Source organism: Rutilus rutilus (assembly GCF_951802725.1).
Source record: "Rutilus rutilus genome assembly, chromosome: 6".
NCBI classification, from domain to species: Eukaryota; Metazoa; Chordata; class Actinopteri; order Cypriniformes; family Leuciscidae; genus Rutilus; species Rutilus rutilus.
The window spans coordinates 44,859,492-44,875,282 of NC_140214.1; the positions used below are offsets into that span (position 1 = coordinate 44,859,492).

At 46.8% G+C, this 15,791-nt stretch overlaps 2 protein-coding genes across 2 annotated transcripts in view; both read left to right on the top strand.

The window, feature by feature from the left end:
• LOC311291432 (uncharacterized protein) overlaps nt 1-12,803 on the top strand; it is a gene marked incomplete at its 5' end in the record, with an annotated part of 58,938 nt that extends 46,135 nt beyond the window's left edge. Inside the window, 3 exons of the mRNA XM_084410467.1 lie at nt 4,654-4,827; nt 5,078-5,239; nt 11,713-12,803. Coding sequence (XP_084266593.1) covers nt 4,654-4,827; nt 5,078-5,239; nt 11,713-11,722 — 346 coding nt within the window. The 3' untranslated portion in view covers nt 11,723-12,803. The remainder of the gene's footprint in view (nt 1-4,653; nt 4,828-5,077; nt 5,240-11,712) is intronic.
• Nucleotides 1-15,791, top strand: part of LOC311292518 (uncharacterized protein) — a 1,083,963-nt gene that overhangs the window by 198,380 nt on the left and 869,792 nt on the right. The window lies entirely within an intron of this gene.

The following is a 15,791-nucleotide window of genomic DNA, read 5'->3' on the forward strand; positions in this document are numbered from 1 at the left end:
ATCTTTTCGGCCAGGCATTCATATAATATTTTTAATCTTACAGTTCAAACTACAATCCGGCCTCTAGTTCATAAATGCCAGAGGAGAACTGGCCCCCGACTGAGCCTGGGTTCTCCCAAGGTTTTTTTTTTTTCTTTTTTTTTCTTTTTTTTTCATTAGGTCACCTGATGGAGTTTTAGGACACCATTAGGTCACTTGATGGAGTTTTTTCGGTTCCCTGCCACTGTTGCCTTTGGCTTGCTCAGTTGTGGATATTTTGGGGATATTTAATTTTATTTTATCAATCAATAAATTCCACTAGAAACAAACCTTGTTGTATTATTTTATTTTAATTGAATACTGTGAAGCTGCTTTGATACAATCTGTATTGTGAAAAGCGCTATACAAATATACTTGATTTGATTTGATTTGATTTTGATCTGCTGGATCAGTCACATCCGGTAGCGTACGCTGGCGCGTTTGGCTGCCGGGTTTGGCTGCCGCTGCTCACCTGGCCTGCTGTTTGTTTGCTCTACCTGAAGTTGAAGCTGAACTGAAGCTGATTATGTTTTTCACTGCTTGTCCTATCGGATTATAACGTGCATGGACGTTGCTCCCGACTGAATAGTTAATCTCCCGAAGATACTGTTCTCACTCACCTACAATCTTGGACAGCCCGGGCGTACTTTTTCGCCCAGCCCAACTTGAACCATCGACTGCCCCGATGAGCAGATCATCCCTTGGCGTGTGCGTGTGTAAGTTTCCCCTTCCTCACTGCTGTACGCTGTGGTTTTTCTGTTTGGGCAGTTGGCTACTGATGTTTTCAATCTGGCTGTGAGTCCCGGGGTGCCAGAGGTTCATGTGGAGTAAAAATGCGTCCGTTTCCGACTCTCACCATTCTATGGATACTGTGGATTGTTACTTCCACCTGTGACTTTTTTAATATGTCGCAGCAGAATATGTCTCTAACATACTCTATGAAAGAACTCCGTGACTTTATGTCGCCATCTCTTCGTCTGCCTGCTAAGGTGTACAAGCTGTGCACCGCCCTGGGCATTTCTCGCCCGCGACCCCGTTATGTGCATTGAGGAAGCCGTCGCATTTTCCTTACAAATCCCGGGAACTCTGATGGTACCATCCCCACAGTTGTCTCTATGCGGCCCGCTGGCTCCTCGCCTAGGCATCGCTCTGCTGGAAGTATCGACTATCGGAATCTTATCCTGCTTTCGTCGCCTGTTTGCGAACTTCCATTGACTCAGATTCCTCTGCGCTTGGCTTCTCGTTCCATCTCGGCCAAGACCGTCCTTTCCCGTGGTGGAGTGGATTCGGCGTGTCTCCGTTCACTTTGTTTTAATGGACATGTCTCTACTAGTTCAACAACTCGATCTTTGCCAGTTAAATTTGCTCTCATAAATGCCCGGTCTGTAGCTAATAAGACATTCATTCTAAATGACATTATCACATCGCATGAGTTGGACATTTTATTTGTGACTGAAACTTGGCTTCGTACTGGTGATTTATCCCCTTTCACCGAATTATGTCCTCCTCAGTGGGGTTTCCTAAATTCCCCAAGGATCTCTGACCGTGGTGGTGGCCTAGCTACAGTTTTTAAAAATATATTCAAATGCAAAATCCTTCCTGTAAAAAACTACTCCTCTTTTGAAGTTCAACTGTTTATACTTGCAAATTGTCTGCAAACACCCCTGTTATATGCACTGGTCTACAGATCACCTAAAGCTACTGGCTGCTTCATACATGATTTCTCTGACCTTCTGTCTGCTTTGGCCATTCAGTCTGACAAGATGCTGATTCTTGGTGATTTTAATATTCATGTCTGTTGCCCAACTAAGCCGATGGTGAATGCATTTTTAGCGTTACTTGACTCTTTTAACCTCACTCAATCAATTTGTGGCTCTACTCATATCAAGGGACACACATTGGACCTTGTTCTGTCATCAGGGATATCAGGCGACAAACTTGATATCACTAATGTTGCCATCTCCGATCACTTTCTGATTGAATTAGAATTTTCTAGCTACAGTCCTCCCTCTGTCCCTCCCCCTTCTTACGTTTTAGCTCGTTCATTTAACTCAGCTACAGCTTCTCTTTTCTCAAATTCTTTTAAGTTTGCTCTCCCTCCCTCCCTCTCTGCTGACCTGCCATCATGCACTAATATTGATGACCTTGTCTCTAGTTTTAACCTGTCTTGTACTAACACATTGGATCAGATAGCCCCTGTAAAATTAAAACAAGTAAAGTCAAACACTTTAACACCTTGGGTGAATAGTTCCATACAAGTTTTCAGTTAAGCCTGTAGACAGGCTGAACGGAAATGGAAAAAAGATAAGCTTCAGGTTGCTCTTATGACATATTTCTGCAACATCTGAAAGCCTATCAAGTCACTGTTAAAAAGGCAAAAGCTAATTATTTCAGTGAACTTATTAACTCACAGGCTAATAGACCCAAAGTTATTTTTAAAGCTATCGATACACTCTTAAATCCGGGCTAATACAGTTGATACATCTTTAACTTGTGATGAGTTTTCTGATTATTTTATCCGTAAAATTGACCTTATCAGATCTAGCATCACAACCCAGGGTTGCATCTCAGTTACATCTTGCAGTCCTACTAGCTTTCTCCAGCATTTCACTCCTCTGTCTTCCCCTGAGTTGTCTGAGATAGTTTCTCACCTTAAGCCTTTTTGCTGCCCTTCAGATATTATTCCCTTTCGTCTTTTAAAGAGGTCTTTGATGTCCTTTCTCCAATTGTGTTAGCTATAGTAAACTGTTCCTTATACACTGGTGTTGTTCCATCTGGTTTTAAGCATGCAGTAGTACAACCACTATTGAAAAAACCCAATCTTGACCCCAATGATCCTGGAAATTTCAGACCTATTTCTAAATTATCGTTTATTTCTAAAATCCTGGAAAAAGCAGTTTTCAAGCAGATCTCCTCTTTCTTGACTAATTTTAACATATTGGATAAATTCCAATCTGGTTTCAGAGCTCTACACAGCACAGAATCCGCACTACTTAAAGTTTATAATGACATTCTTCTTACCATTGACTCTGGATCAAGTGCATTACTTATCCTCCTTGACCTTAGCGCTGCCTTCGACACTATTGATCATGGTATTCTTATTGATCGTCTGGAAAATAGTGTTGGAATACAGGGCCCTGTCTTACACTGGTTTAAATCATACCTGACAGAGAGAACATTCTCTGTTAAACTGGGTGCTAAATCATCCGCTCCAGTGGATATTAAATATGGTGTCCCTCAAGGATCAGTTCTTGGTCCCCTGTTATTCTCCCTATACATGCTGCCCCTTGGCTCCATCCTTGAAAAGCACAACTTTAGATACCATTGCTATGCTGATGATACATTACTGTATTTACCCATTTCCCCTGGTTGTACTTCAGATATCGAAACTATTTTTAGCTGCTTGGAAGACATTAAATCATGGATGGCAGAAAATTTCCTCCAGTTGAATACCAAGAAAACAGAGATGATTTTATTTGGATCCCCCACCCATACAAACCACCGGAGCAATGCCCTTGGCCCTTGGTCATCTAACTTGCAGAATCTGGTCAGAAATCTAGGTGTCATTTTTGATAGTTCTCTTAATTTTAATAAACAAGTTAGCTCTGTTGTTAAAGGTAGTTTTTATCAGCTTAGAACAGTAGCTAAGCTGAAGCACTTTTTATCCAAGAAAGATCTTGAAACAATAATTCATGCTTTTGTTTCCTCACGCTTAGACTACTGTAATTCTCTGTACACAGGTCTAACCAAACATAATTTAAATAGACTTCAGTTAGTCCAGAATGCTGCTGCAAGACTCCTCACAGGCACCAACAAGTTTGAGCACATAACCCCAGTTTTAGCTGAGCTCCACTGGTTACCAGTGAAATTCAGAATTGATTTTAAAATCTTACTTTTCGTTTTTAAAGCTCTACAAGGTCAAGCCCCTTTGTATATTTCTGAGCTCTTGTCTACTTACTCTGCCGCCAGACCACTCGGGTCTACAACCCAACAGCTACTTGCTATCCCCAAGACACGTCTTAAAACCAGAGGGGGCAGAGCTTTTTCTGTAATAGCTCCTAAACTCTGGAACTCCCTCCCACTTCATATTAAGTCCTGTAATACAATTGTCAGTTTTAAGACAAATCTGAAAACACACTTTTACTCTCTTGCTTTTAATTCTCTATAAAAAATGTATGTATTTTTGTTTTATTTTTCTTTGTTGTTTTTGATATGTTATATTCTATAGCCTTATAATTTATGTTTATGTTTTATTCAATTATTTAAGTGTATTCAAGGAGTCTTGTACTCATTTTTATGTATTGTCAAGGCATATTGTTTCTGCCTTCCCTGCTCTAACTTGTAAAGCACTTTGGGTCAACTGTTGTTCGATTAAATGTGCAATACAAATAAAATGACTTGACTTGACTTTAATGATGTAGGCCTATAGTTTGTCAAGGTATAACATTAAATCTGATAGTAATTTTGAATTAAATAAATGAAAAACGCTTCAGTGCGCGGGCGCACTGGCAACGGTTAACATTTTAAACTAAAACACTTAAACATTTTATTTGCTTATGAAAATGACTTGACTTTACAGAATAAAGAGTTTTCTTTTCTTCTATCTTATTTTCCTCTCTCTCTCTGCTAATATAGTTTAATCTGCTGTGATATGACAGATGAAGGTTGTTCTGATGTGACTTCAGCACTGAAATCAAACCCGTCACACCTGAGAGAGCTCTACCTGAGCTGGAATAAACTAGGAGACTCTGGAGTGAAAAACCTCAGTGATCTACTGATGAACCCACAATTCAAGCTGGAGAAACTACAGTTAGTATCATTATACTGTACAGCAATTACAGTGTGACTGAAGTATATTTATTTGAAGATATGTTCCATATCTTCCACTTATGTTTCATTGTTTATAGCAGTACACTTCTGTTTTTTTTTTTTTTTAAACAAACACTTTATTCTCAATATCTCACAATGACTCTGAGTTCACATTATATTTGTGTATAATTCTTCACATTCATGATTTGTTTGTAAGATAATCTCTCTTCCTCTGTTTGTGTCTTTCTAGTCTACAGAACTGTGGCATTACAGATGTTTCTTCTTTAACCCAGTCTTTGACTAACTCAAAAGCACTGCAGTTTTTAAAAGAGCTTGATCTGAGTTTCAATAAGATAGGAGACTCACAGCAGCGACTCAGAGACGAGCTACGAGACTCAAACTGTGTCCTGAGGTGAGGAAACATCACTGAGATATTAAAGAGATCGTCTCGGTTACGGATGTAACCCTCGTTCCCTGAGTAGGGAACGGAGACGTTACGTCGGATGACGACGATTGGGGTTTCGCTTAGAAGCCTATCACCTTCGAGTATATAAAACGAGCCAATGGCAATGAAATGCCATGGGTCTGCGGAATTTGCATAGCGTATCTCCGCCCACCGCAGGGGGTATATAAGGAAGAACGCTGGCAACATGCAGATATGTCTTCGCTGAGGAGTCGAAACTGGACCCAGGCATTTTTCAGCGATACAGCGGAAGTGGCAGGAAGACGTAACGTCTCCGTTCCCTACTCAGGGAACGAGGGTTACATCCGTAACCGAGACGTTCCCTTTCGTGGTCACTCCGAGTTACGTCGGATGACGACGATTGGGGTTCCAGTCTAATCACGCCACCTCGGCTGTCATCCAGTGCCCTGCGTAAGTCTGAGCTCCCTGTTGTGAGACTAGCACGAACGAAGGAGTCCTACCTAACACAGGAATACCAAGGTACACTGAGAAGCATATCTCAGGAGAAATATGCAATTACGCCCAACCATTAAGGGGGGGACTTGAGAGACACATATGATCCAGAGGGATGCATATGGAGTATCACTGAGGTGTCCAGCTATAGGTGGTATATTTAAACCCCAGGGGTGGCAAGGTGGCTTGCCAAGGAAAAGACACACGCTCAAAAGAGACTTACAGTGGAATACACATGTGGGGGTCGCCCAGAGGGGGGACCATGCACATGGAGGCACCTAGTCAAGCGCAAAAGCTGCATTATGGCAGATTGGCATAACTCAGGCGTTGACATAACCAGTGCTGGAGGAAACTCAGAGCTTATCAGACTCACCTGAGAAGATAATCGCACGTATCCCGTCCGTGGAGAGGAATGGTGAGCAAGCGAAGACACCTGAGCAGAATCTAGTACCGGCTGGTTGAAGCGAGTACATGGGAAGAAACTGGCTCTACTCGGAGATTATAGAATCTCGCGAATGTGTTAGGTGTCGCCCAGCCTGCAGCTCTACAAATGTCTTTAGCGAGGCGCCATGCGCTAGAGCCCAAGAGGAAGCCACACTACGAGTGGAGTGGGCTTTCACACCAAGGGGGCATTGACGACCTTGCTGCTGGCATGTCAAAGCAATGGTATCCACTATCCAGTGAGATAACCTTTGTTTTGAGAGAGCCTTTCCCTTCAGCTTCCCACCATAACAGACAAAGAGCTGGTCTGAGGTCCTGAAACACCGCGTTCTGTCTACGTAAGCACGAAGGGCACGAAGGGTCTATTGATGGAGGCCAATGCAACCAGGAGTGCTGTCTTCATAGACAGGAACTTAAGCTCTACTGATTGCAAAGGCTCAAATGGAGCACTCTGCAGGGCAGTTAGAACCACTGAGAGGTCCCAAGAGGGTACGAGGGGAGGACGAGGAGGATTCAGTCTTCTCGCTCGCCTTAGGAACCTGATGATCAGGTCGTGCTTTCCCAGAGACTTACCATCAACTGCGTCGTGATGTGCGGCAATGGCGGCAACAAACACTTTCAGGGTAGAGGGAGACAGCCTTCGCTCCAACCCCTCTTGCAGGAAGGAAAGCACGACACTGATTGGGCATTTTGTGGGTTCTTGATGTTTAGAAGAACACCAGTTGAAGAAGAGGTTCCACTTCAATGCGTAGGCATGTCTCGTGGACGATGCTCTAGCGGAAGTGATGGTAGCCACCACCGCTGGTGGTAGGGTACTCAAACCTGCCTCGTCCCGTCCAGGAGCCACACGTGGAGGTTCCAAAGATTGGGACGAGGGTGCCAAAGGGTGCCCCGTCCCTGAGAAAGGAGGTCCTCGCGAGGAGTACTAGTTCGGAGAACCAGGTCCGGTTGTGCCAATACGGGGCAACCAAAATGACCTGCTCCTCGTCCTCCCTGATCTTGCGCAAGGTCTGCGCAAGAAGGCTCACTGGGGGAAACGCATACTTGCGTAGGCCCCGCGGCCAGCTGTGCGCCAGTGCATCCGTGCCGAGCATGCCCTCGGTCAGGGAATAATACAGGTCGCAATGGGACGAGTCGTGGGAGGCAAACAGGTCTACCTGTGCGTCCCCGAACTGATCCCAAATCAGCTGGACCGACTGGGGATGGAGTCTCCATTCTCCAGCGAGAGGCCGAAGCCGAGACAGCTCGTATGCTGCCTGATTCAGGTCTCCCGGGATATAAATGGCTCGAAGCGACCTCAGATGCTTCTGACTCCATATGAGGAGATGGCGAGCGAGTTGCGACATACGGCCGGAGCGTAAACCACCCTGATGGTTGATGTACGCTACTGTCTCAGTATTGTCTGATCGGACTAGTACGTGCTGACCCTTGAGCAGCGCATGGAAGCGGTGCAGGGCGAGACGTACAGCCAGCAACTCGAGGCAATTGACATGCCAAAGGCGCTGGGGTCCTGTCCAGGAGCCCGCGGCAGCATGTCCATTGCACATGGCGCCCCAGCCCGTGGTGGAGGCATCTGTTGACACAACAACATGCCGGGAAACTCGTTCTAAGGGCACTCCGGCCCGTAGAAAACTGAGGTTCGTCCACGGGGTGAAGGTCTGACGGCAGGCTGGAGTCACTGGGACTCGGAGCGTGCCGTGTTGCCATGCCCACCTCGGGACTCGATCACGAAGCCAAAGCTGAAGCGGTCTCATATGAAGCAATCCGAGCGGCGTTACTGCGGCTGCGGATGCCATATGCCCCAGGAGCCTCTGAAAAAGTTTCAGTGGAACCGCACTCTTGCCCTCGAACTGACAAAGACAAGTCAGCAGTGACTGCGCGCGCACATGGCGACCGAGTCGATCTCCATACCGAGAAAAGAGATCCTCTGCACGGGGCAGAGTTTGCTCTTCTCCCAGTTGACCCGAAGGCCCAGACGAGCTAGGTGCCGGAGCACTAGGTCCCTGTGTTCGCAAACCTGGTCTCGAGAGTGAGCTAGGATCAGCCAGTCGTCGAGATAGTTCAGGATGCGAACCCCATGTTCCCGGAGGTTCCTGCCTCGAGGATTGGCCGTAACCCACCGGACTTCTTGGGTACAATGAAGTAAGGGCTGTAGAAGCCGGACTTCATCTCGGCTGGAGGGACAATCTCGATCGCACCCTTCGCCAGTAGGGTGGCGACCTCCGGTCTCATGACAGGGGCATTGCCACCGACCATAGTGAAGCGGACTCCCCTGAAGCGGGGAGGAGATCGCGCGAACTGAATCGCGTAGCCGAGCCTGATGGTTCTCGCGACCCAGCGGGACAGTCTGGGAAGCTCTAGCCAGGCCTCCAGAAAGTGCACCAGTGGGGTCATACGAACCACAGACGTACCGTCGGTGGGGCAGCGAGGCGGAATGACCGGCGCCGGCAAGGGTGGGATAGCGGCCCTGTGCGGGGGCACGGTCATTAACCGCGTCCTGCCAGAGAAGGCCAGGGGAGGGTGCGCGTCCCACGGGGGCGTGCTCTGGCAGGGGTCTGGCGACAGAGGGGGATGAGAGGAGCGTGGCCCGTGGGCGACGCGTGCTGTCATCCCGCACCTCTGGAACAGAGGAGGGCGGCAGTGGCATGACCTGAGGGTGGCGCGCACTGCGGCCCTCGGGCTCTGTTGGCTCAGGATTGGGGGATTCAATTCTGTCTTTAACCACATTAGGGTACTGCTCGTCGTTGGACGAGCAGCGGGGAGTGGAGAACAAAAGATTCTCCCCCAGCCCTCCACCGGGGGAAGGAGTGGCCCTGCTACCAGCTCCTGAACAGAAAAGAGTGCCAATCCTGAGCGGCCCGTCTCAAGGGCGCCGCTTGGCCTGGCGTTTAGCGGGGCCGCGGGGCCGGAGAGGGCTGTGGTGCCTTCCTGCGGCTTCCTCCACGACGCGGCCCAGATGAAGGCTGCTGCTGGGGCCGTGCGGGAGGGGCGGGAGCCGCGGGAGGGCGCCCTCGGCGGCGAGCAGGCTGAGGATTCTGTGCCGACGGCTGAGCAGCGGAGCGTCGGGGCAGAATGTGCATGATCGCCTCAGTCTGCTTCTGGGCGGTCGAGAACTGCTGGGCAAAGTCCTCGACTGCACCGCCGAAAAGGCCGGCCTGGGATATGGGAGCGTTGAGCAGACGAGTCCGCTCGGGCTCACGCATATTGGCCAGGTTCAGCCAGAGATGTCGCTCCTGGACCACAGCTGTGGACATCACCAGACCCAGGGAGCGCGCGGTCACCTTCGTCGCTCGGAGAGCGAGGTCAGTGGCGGAGCGCAGCTCATCGAAGAGCCCTGGGTCTGTCCTACCCTCGTGCATGTCACGGAACATCTGGGCCTGGTAGACCTGCAGGATGGCCATGGCATTCAAAGAGGCAGCTGCCTGTCCCGCCGCTCTGTAAGACTTCGCCACCATAGTAGACGAAAATCTACAGTCTTTGGATGGGTGCTTAGGAACACCACGCGATGAAGCGCTTGTCGGACACAGCTGCATCGCGACAGAACGTTCGACCGGGGGAATCCCAGTGTACCCACAAGCATCAGCCTTATCGAGGGGAGGAAAGGCGGAGAAAGCCGACGGACGATCACGGGAAGACATGGGAGCCTTCCAGGACCACGTGACTTCCTCATGCACTTCCGGGAAGAATGGAATTGGGGTTGGGCGGCGACGAGTGTCAGCGGCCGCTCCCAAAAACCAATCATCCAGCCGCGAGCGCACTGGATCGGGTGGCGGGGACCACTCGAGCCCAATGGCCGCGGCTGCGCGGGAAAGCATGGCAGTCAGCTCGGGATCAGACTCGGGCAATGCTGGCACGCCCGAGGGCGGCAACACAGCCGAATCCTCACTTCCCGAGGACTCACGCCCACCTTGTGATGCAGCGATCGACATTGCATCCTCTTCTGGAGCTCCAAACGAAACACGCGGGGCCTCCATAGAGGGACCAGCGGTCTCAGTTTGAACGCTCGCGGGTACCGATGCTGAAGAGGGGTGTGTGGACCGTGGACGTGTCGGCGGTATGTCCCACACAGTCACCCTCAGGTCACCCCGGCCACCAGCCGAAGTACTAGCTCTCGAGGAGTCAGTAGATCGGGGTGTGGGTAGGGGGACTCTCGCTCTGGTGAGCTCATTGAGTCTCGACCGCAGCATGGAGATGGTCATGTTCCCGCAGTGAGAACATGAGTCATCCACGAACGCTGCTTTAGCGTGATCAATGCCCAAACACGCTAAGCAGAGATTGTGCCCATCAGCAAAGAATACATCGTGACCACAACCAGAAGTGCACGGGCGAGGCATCTTTAAAAAGACGTGCCACGTGCAATGCTCTTTTTGTGAGAGGAAACTCCGCGGATGTTGAAGCGAACAGGGAGAAATCACACTAACTGTCAGATCACTGACCAGATCAGCAGGGTAGTGTGCACTCGCTGAAATCGCCGTCACACCAACACCGGAGAGCTCGCTCGTCTCGAAGGATTGAGAAGGATAACTCAGGATTTTTTGGCTTGCGTGGAGTGGAGAAGTTCTTGGCTCCGAAGCGAAAACATATCTGCATGTTGCCAGCGTACTTCCTTATATACCCCCTGCGGTGGGCGGAGATACGCTATGCAAATTCTGCAGACCCATGGCATTTCATTGCCATTGGCTCGTTTTATATACTCAAAGGTGATAGGCTTCTAAGCGAAACCCCAATCGTCGTCATCCGATGTAACTCGGAGTGACCACGAAAGGGAACTTCATTTACCTGATATATGAACAAACCTTTCAAACATTCGTGAAAGGAAATTATCATTAAGCTTTATTGCAACAAAGGGTTATTGAGTTATTGAAATGTTTAACACAAAGGAGGAAAGAGAACAAAAGCTCACTGTCACAGCTTTATATATCAACACCTGCTTTATTAACTGTGCCAGTAGAAGTGAATCATTTCAGTGTGAAAACAGACTTGGTCAGATTGTAGGAAACGCTGCACTCCTGCTAAAATCAGTGCAGTTCCAGCTTCAGCTCACAGCGTCCAGCTCACATGAGAAATGTCTCTGTCTCTAGTGTGTTTTTACTGTGACAAGCAACACGTCACACTACTTTACACTTACTTTACTCTCAGTTATTTACTAAGAGCCTACAAACATGTTTAAACTAGAGGACAAACTGCTTTAACTAAAGGTTTGTGTTTGAACTCAAAATAACATTTGTATTTGCTCCCTGTGGTTTATTCCATACGGCGTACACTCATTAGTTCCTCCTTTACAGAGACTCAATAGGAGTCGCACCGACACACACAGACAAACATATGAACATGATTCATGCTTTACATCTATTATATTTAAAACACAAATATCTATGCAATCTATCCATGTAAAGTCGGTAATTAATCTGATTACAGGAATTCAATTTAACTTATTTTTACTAAAAAAAACCATGTAATTGAAATATAATAATTTGCACTTTGTTCCACTGAACTCTAATTGTTTTCTATTCTTTTCCACTTTACAGTGTAGATTAAGATCAAACAACAAACATCTGATAGATGTGTTATATTGTAGTGTAATCATCATGAGAAGAGCAGAAACCATCAGGTGATCCACAGAAGAGTCTCACTACTGTCTATGAGGAGAAATAAATGTGTAAATGTGTTTCATAATGGTGGAAGAGACTCAGACTTCTCAATTAAATAAAGCAGCGTGTGTGTTAACATGAGTTTTAGTAACATTGATATTGAATGATCAATGTTGGTTTAGTATGTATAATAATTATTTATAATATAAATAATATAATTCATTAAAAAATTTGGGAATATATTGTTGATTCTGATTTGTATATTTCATTTATATTTTATGTGAAGTTGTACATGTCTTATATAAAAAAATATTATTTATAGATTTTTATGTACAATCTATGTTTTAGAATACATTTTTGACTCGGATCTGTTGCACTTTAGTGCATTGGTATATTATATATATGTATATAGAGAGAGAGAGAAAGTTTTTTTTTGTGTGTGTTTTTTTTATACATATGTTGTGTTGTGTATTTTTTTGGTGAGATATGTCCTCTATTTTTATCTAACAATTTCTTCTTTCTTGTGACTATTCTACATTACATAATCAGTTGATTGTCACATGACTAACTAATTGTTGTTTAAAAGGAATTAATTTCAATAAGTACTTACTTAGCGAGCACTAAAAGAGTAGGTACTATATAGCCTGATCTCGTTAAGTATGAATGCTAGCCATACATTATCCGCCATGTTGACGTTATCATGTGACCTACAACGTTATCACAAGCGCAACAACTTAAAAGATAATGAGCGACAGCTTTAATTCATCTATCTGTAAATATCTTGATATTGATGAAACTTGCTCATTTTGTGGTTTTGTTGAAGAATCAAGTGCCCATTTATTTTGTGATTGTAGTATAACCAATACATTTAGGGTTGATTTAAGTTCTTATATTTTAACCCTGTAATGTGACCCACAGTTTTATCCTTAAAGATATTATTTTTTATTACGAAAACCCAAAATCGTCATCTCTTGAATATGTTATTAATTTCTTTATTTTATATGCAAAACGTTTCACCCACAAGCAAAAGTGTCTTAAATCTCATTTGTGTTTAACTCGTTTCATCCCTCAGATTTTTAAAAAAAATGATGTATTATGATAAATTATTCAAATATATTTAACCTTGTCATTGGGCTTTTTCCCCTGTGTATATAATCACATACTATGATGCACGCAAACCCATGATATTTATGTTCCCTTTCGTAAGGGAACTCCCGCTGGATCGATACTCGACGCTTTGGGGAATGCCTCCGGCATGATGGGTCTGAAGTCTGTAATGGAACTACTCCAATCTTGATTGGTGCTGTGTCTTTTGTCACTCGTGACGTTGCATGTGACGGTGATCCGGAAGCTATAAAAGGACATCAGAACATAGCCGCGTCAGCTTTCTGTCTTCAGCAAGCGTTCTGTGTGACTGTATCGTCTTATTTGGTGTTGTCTGTCTATCTCAATATATATATGGCGAATATAGAGAAACGACTCAGGCGGTGTGCGTCCCTTTGCCCACGCTATTTGAGCAAGGATGACACGCACTCGTTCTGTGTTGTTTGTCTGGGAGTGGAGCATGCACGGACGGTGCTCGAGGGTGCTGTCTGTGCAAACTGTTTTCAGTTTTCAGCTAGTCTATTAAAAACCTCCGCTCCCATTTTAGCTTGTTCGATCAATTAGATCAGGCTCGCGTTCCCAGTGCATCAGGTCCCGCGTCTGTTGAGGCAGCGCGCCACTTGTATGCATGGGATTCGCACGTGGGGCTGGCACATAATACTGAGACGGTTACGACCCTTTCTCAGTGTTTATTAACCAGCTCCACTGGTCTCGCGCACGGTTCGGAAGCCCGCGCTGCGGCTTCTTCCGACCGTGTTAAAGAAACAGAGTTTGATTTATCTGGCTCCGAGGAGTTAAATATTATCAACACTGAATCACATGGATATGGGGATTCGCCACCCCATATTCCCGTTAGTGAGTAGTTGCTGGAGGTTGTAACTAGGGCAGTGGTTAAATTAAGTGTTGAATGGCCATATAAGAAGCAGGAAGCGACTAAGAGAAATAAAATGGATGAGCGCTTCCTGCAGACCCAGTCACAATCTTCGTGTCAGAGCCTTCCCTTTTTCACTGATCTCCATACTGAGGTATCGAGATCGTGGAAAATTATTTCCCCCCCCATGTATATATTTGCTCATCCATTAGGGAATCTAATGAAAATGGTTATGAGGTGATGCCTCGGGTTGAGGAATATTTTGCGAAATATTTTCTCCCCGACATTGCGTCACCCCTGATAGCTCAGACACTTTCCTCCAAATCTCGTACATCGAATTTGTTAGGGAAAGCATATATGGCGGTGGGTCGAGCCGGTGCATGCCTACACATGATGGGGTTATTACAGGCATACCAGGCTGACCTCCTCAAGAAGGTGGATGATAACTGGGAGGTCTCACTCAACGGTATTACTGAATTTCGTAGAGTAGCTGACTTATCTCTCCGTATTATTAAAGAAACGGCCCGTGCTATTGGCCATTCTATGGCAGCACTAGTCGTCTCAGAGAGACATTTATGGCTTAATCACTTGAGGATCGGGGAGGAAGACAGGGCTTTCCTTCTCGATGCCCCCCATTCGCCTTCTGACAACGGCAAGAACCGTTGTCAAGAGGCTTCAGGAGGCAGAGCGACAATCAGCTATCCCCGGTTGTCAGTCCAGGTCTCATGGGGTTGCTGCCAGGGGGCAGCCTCATGGGACAGCCTCCATCTCCTCATATTTTAAGAAGGTTTCCTCTCGTGCCCCCACCGTAAGGCTTGGGGCCAGAAGAAACATTCTCGTATGAAGCCCTCTATACCAAAGACAGGTCTGAGGACTGTCTCTCGGGCTAAGATGGCTTCAACTAAGAGGTCTTGTAACACGCGGACCCTTATGGGCGTTCCCCCAGGAGAGCGAGTACAGGAGTCTCGCCCCCTTATGCAGCCCTTAGGAAATCGATGTTTGCTTCCTGCCGCCGATGGCGCTTCGGGACACATCGGCTTCCAGTGAACACAAATCGCAGTATCTGCCCGAAAACGTTGCGGCCCTGTCGAGTTCGCCGCCTCTCAGGAGGTCTGTAGAGAGCATATTTCGGTTAGTTCCTGCCAGTTAGCTGCTTCAGGTCACCGAAGCCATTTGGAAATTTATAGCCGAGGCCAGTCTTGAGGGACTGGTCCCCATAATGGCATATTTAGTCACCCCGAGGGGTCTTCAAAATATAGCCTAGGGGGTCCTGCTTACAGTGGAGCTAATATACAAATATTATCTACTAAGGGTGGTTCACATGTCGGCCAGCCCCGAGCAGGGTCGGTTCTTGGAACAGGAAGTCTAGTTCCTCTTAACACAGGAAACCCCAAAGTGGGCTCTTCCTTGGTTACGGGAGCCCGGGTTCTACAGACGGTACTTCATAGTTCCTGTGAGGGGAGGGGAGCTAGGCCTTGTTTTGGATCTCATGGCACTGGATCAACCTCCGAGGGGGTTTAGATTCAAGATACCGACTGTCAGTCAGACCAGCTCCGAGGACTGGTCTGTCGAGATAGATCCACAAGCTCCTTAACTCCTCATTCCCTTCTAACCCCATCACAGGAAGTTTCCGAGATCCGCTTTTGGGGGAAAAGCGCATCAGTTCTGGATTCTTCCATTCGGCCTAGTATTGTATCCCCACACCTCCTCGGAATGCATGGTCACTGTCCTAGCTCCATGGAGTCTTCAGGGCATCCTCATTCCCGTCCATTGACTACTAGAGCAGACGGTTCAACACCGAGGTGTTGTTCTGTGTCTCGTGAGGTGCTCGGGAATATGGCTCAGAGTCTGGGAAAAATCACTAGTGCCTCTTCAGAGAAACCGATTCCTGGGGGTGTAGGTTATAGTCACGATGCAGGCACAATTGTCTCCAGCTCGGACATTCACTTTCCTGACCATAGTCATGAATATCAAGCTATGCCAGGCCACCACTAAATTACCTTATCAAAATGTGGGCTCGCTGGCAGCAGTGTTCAACATA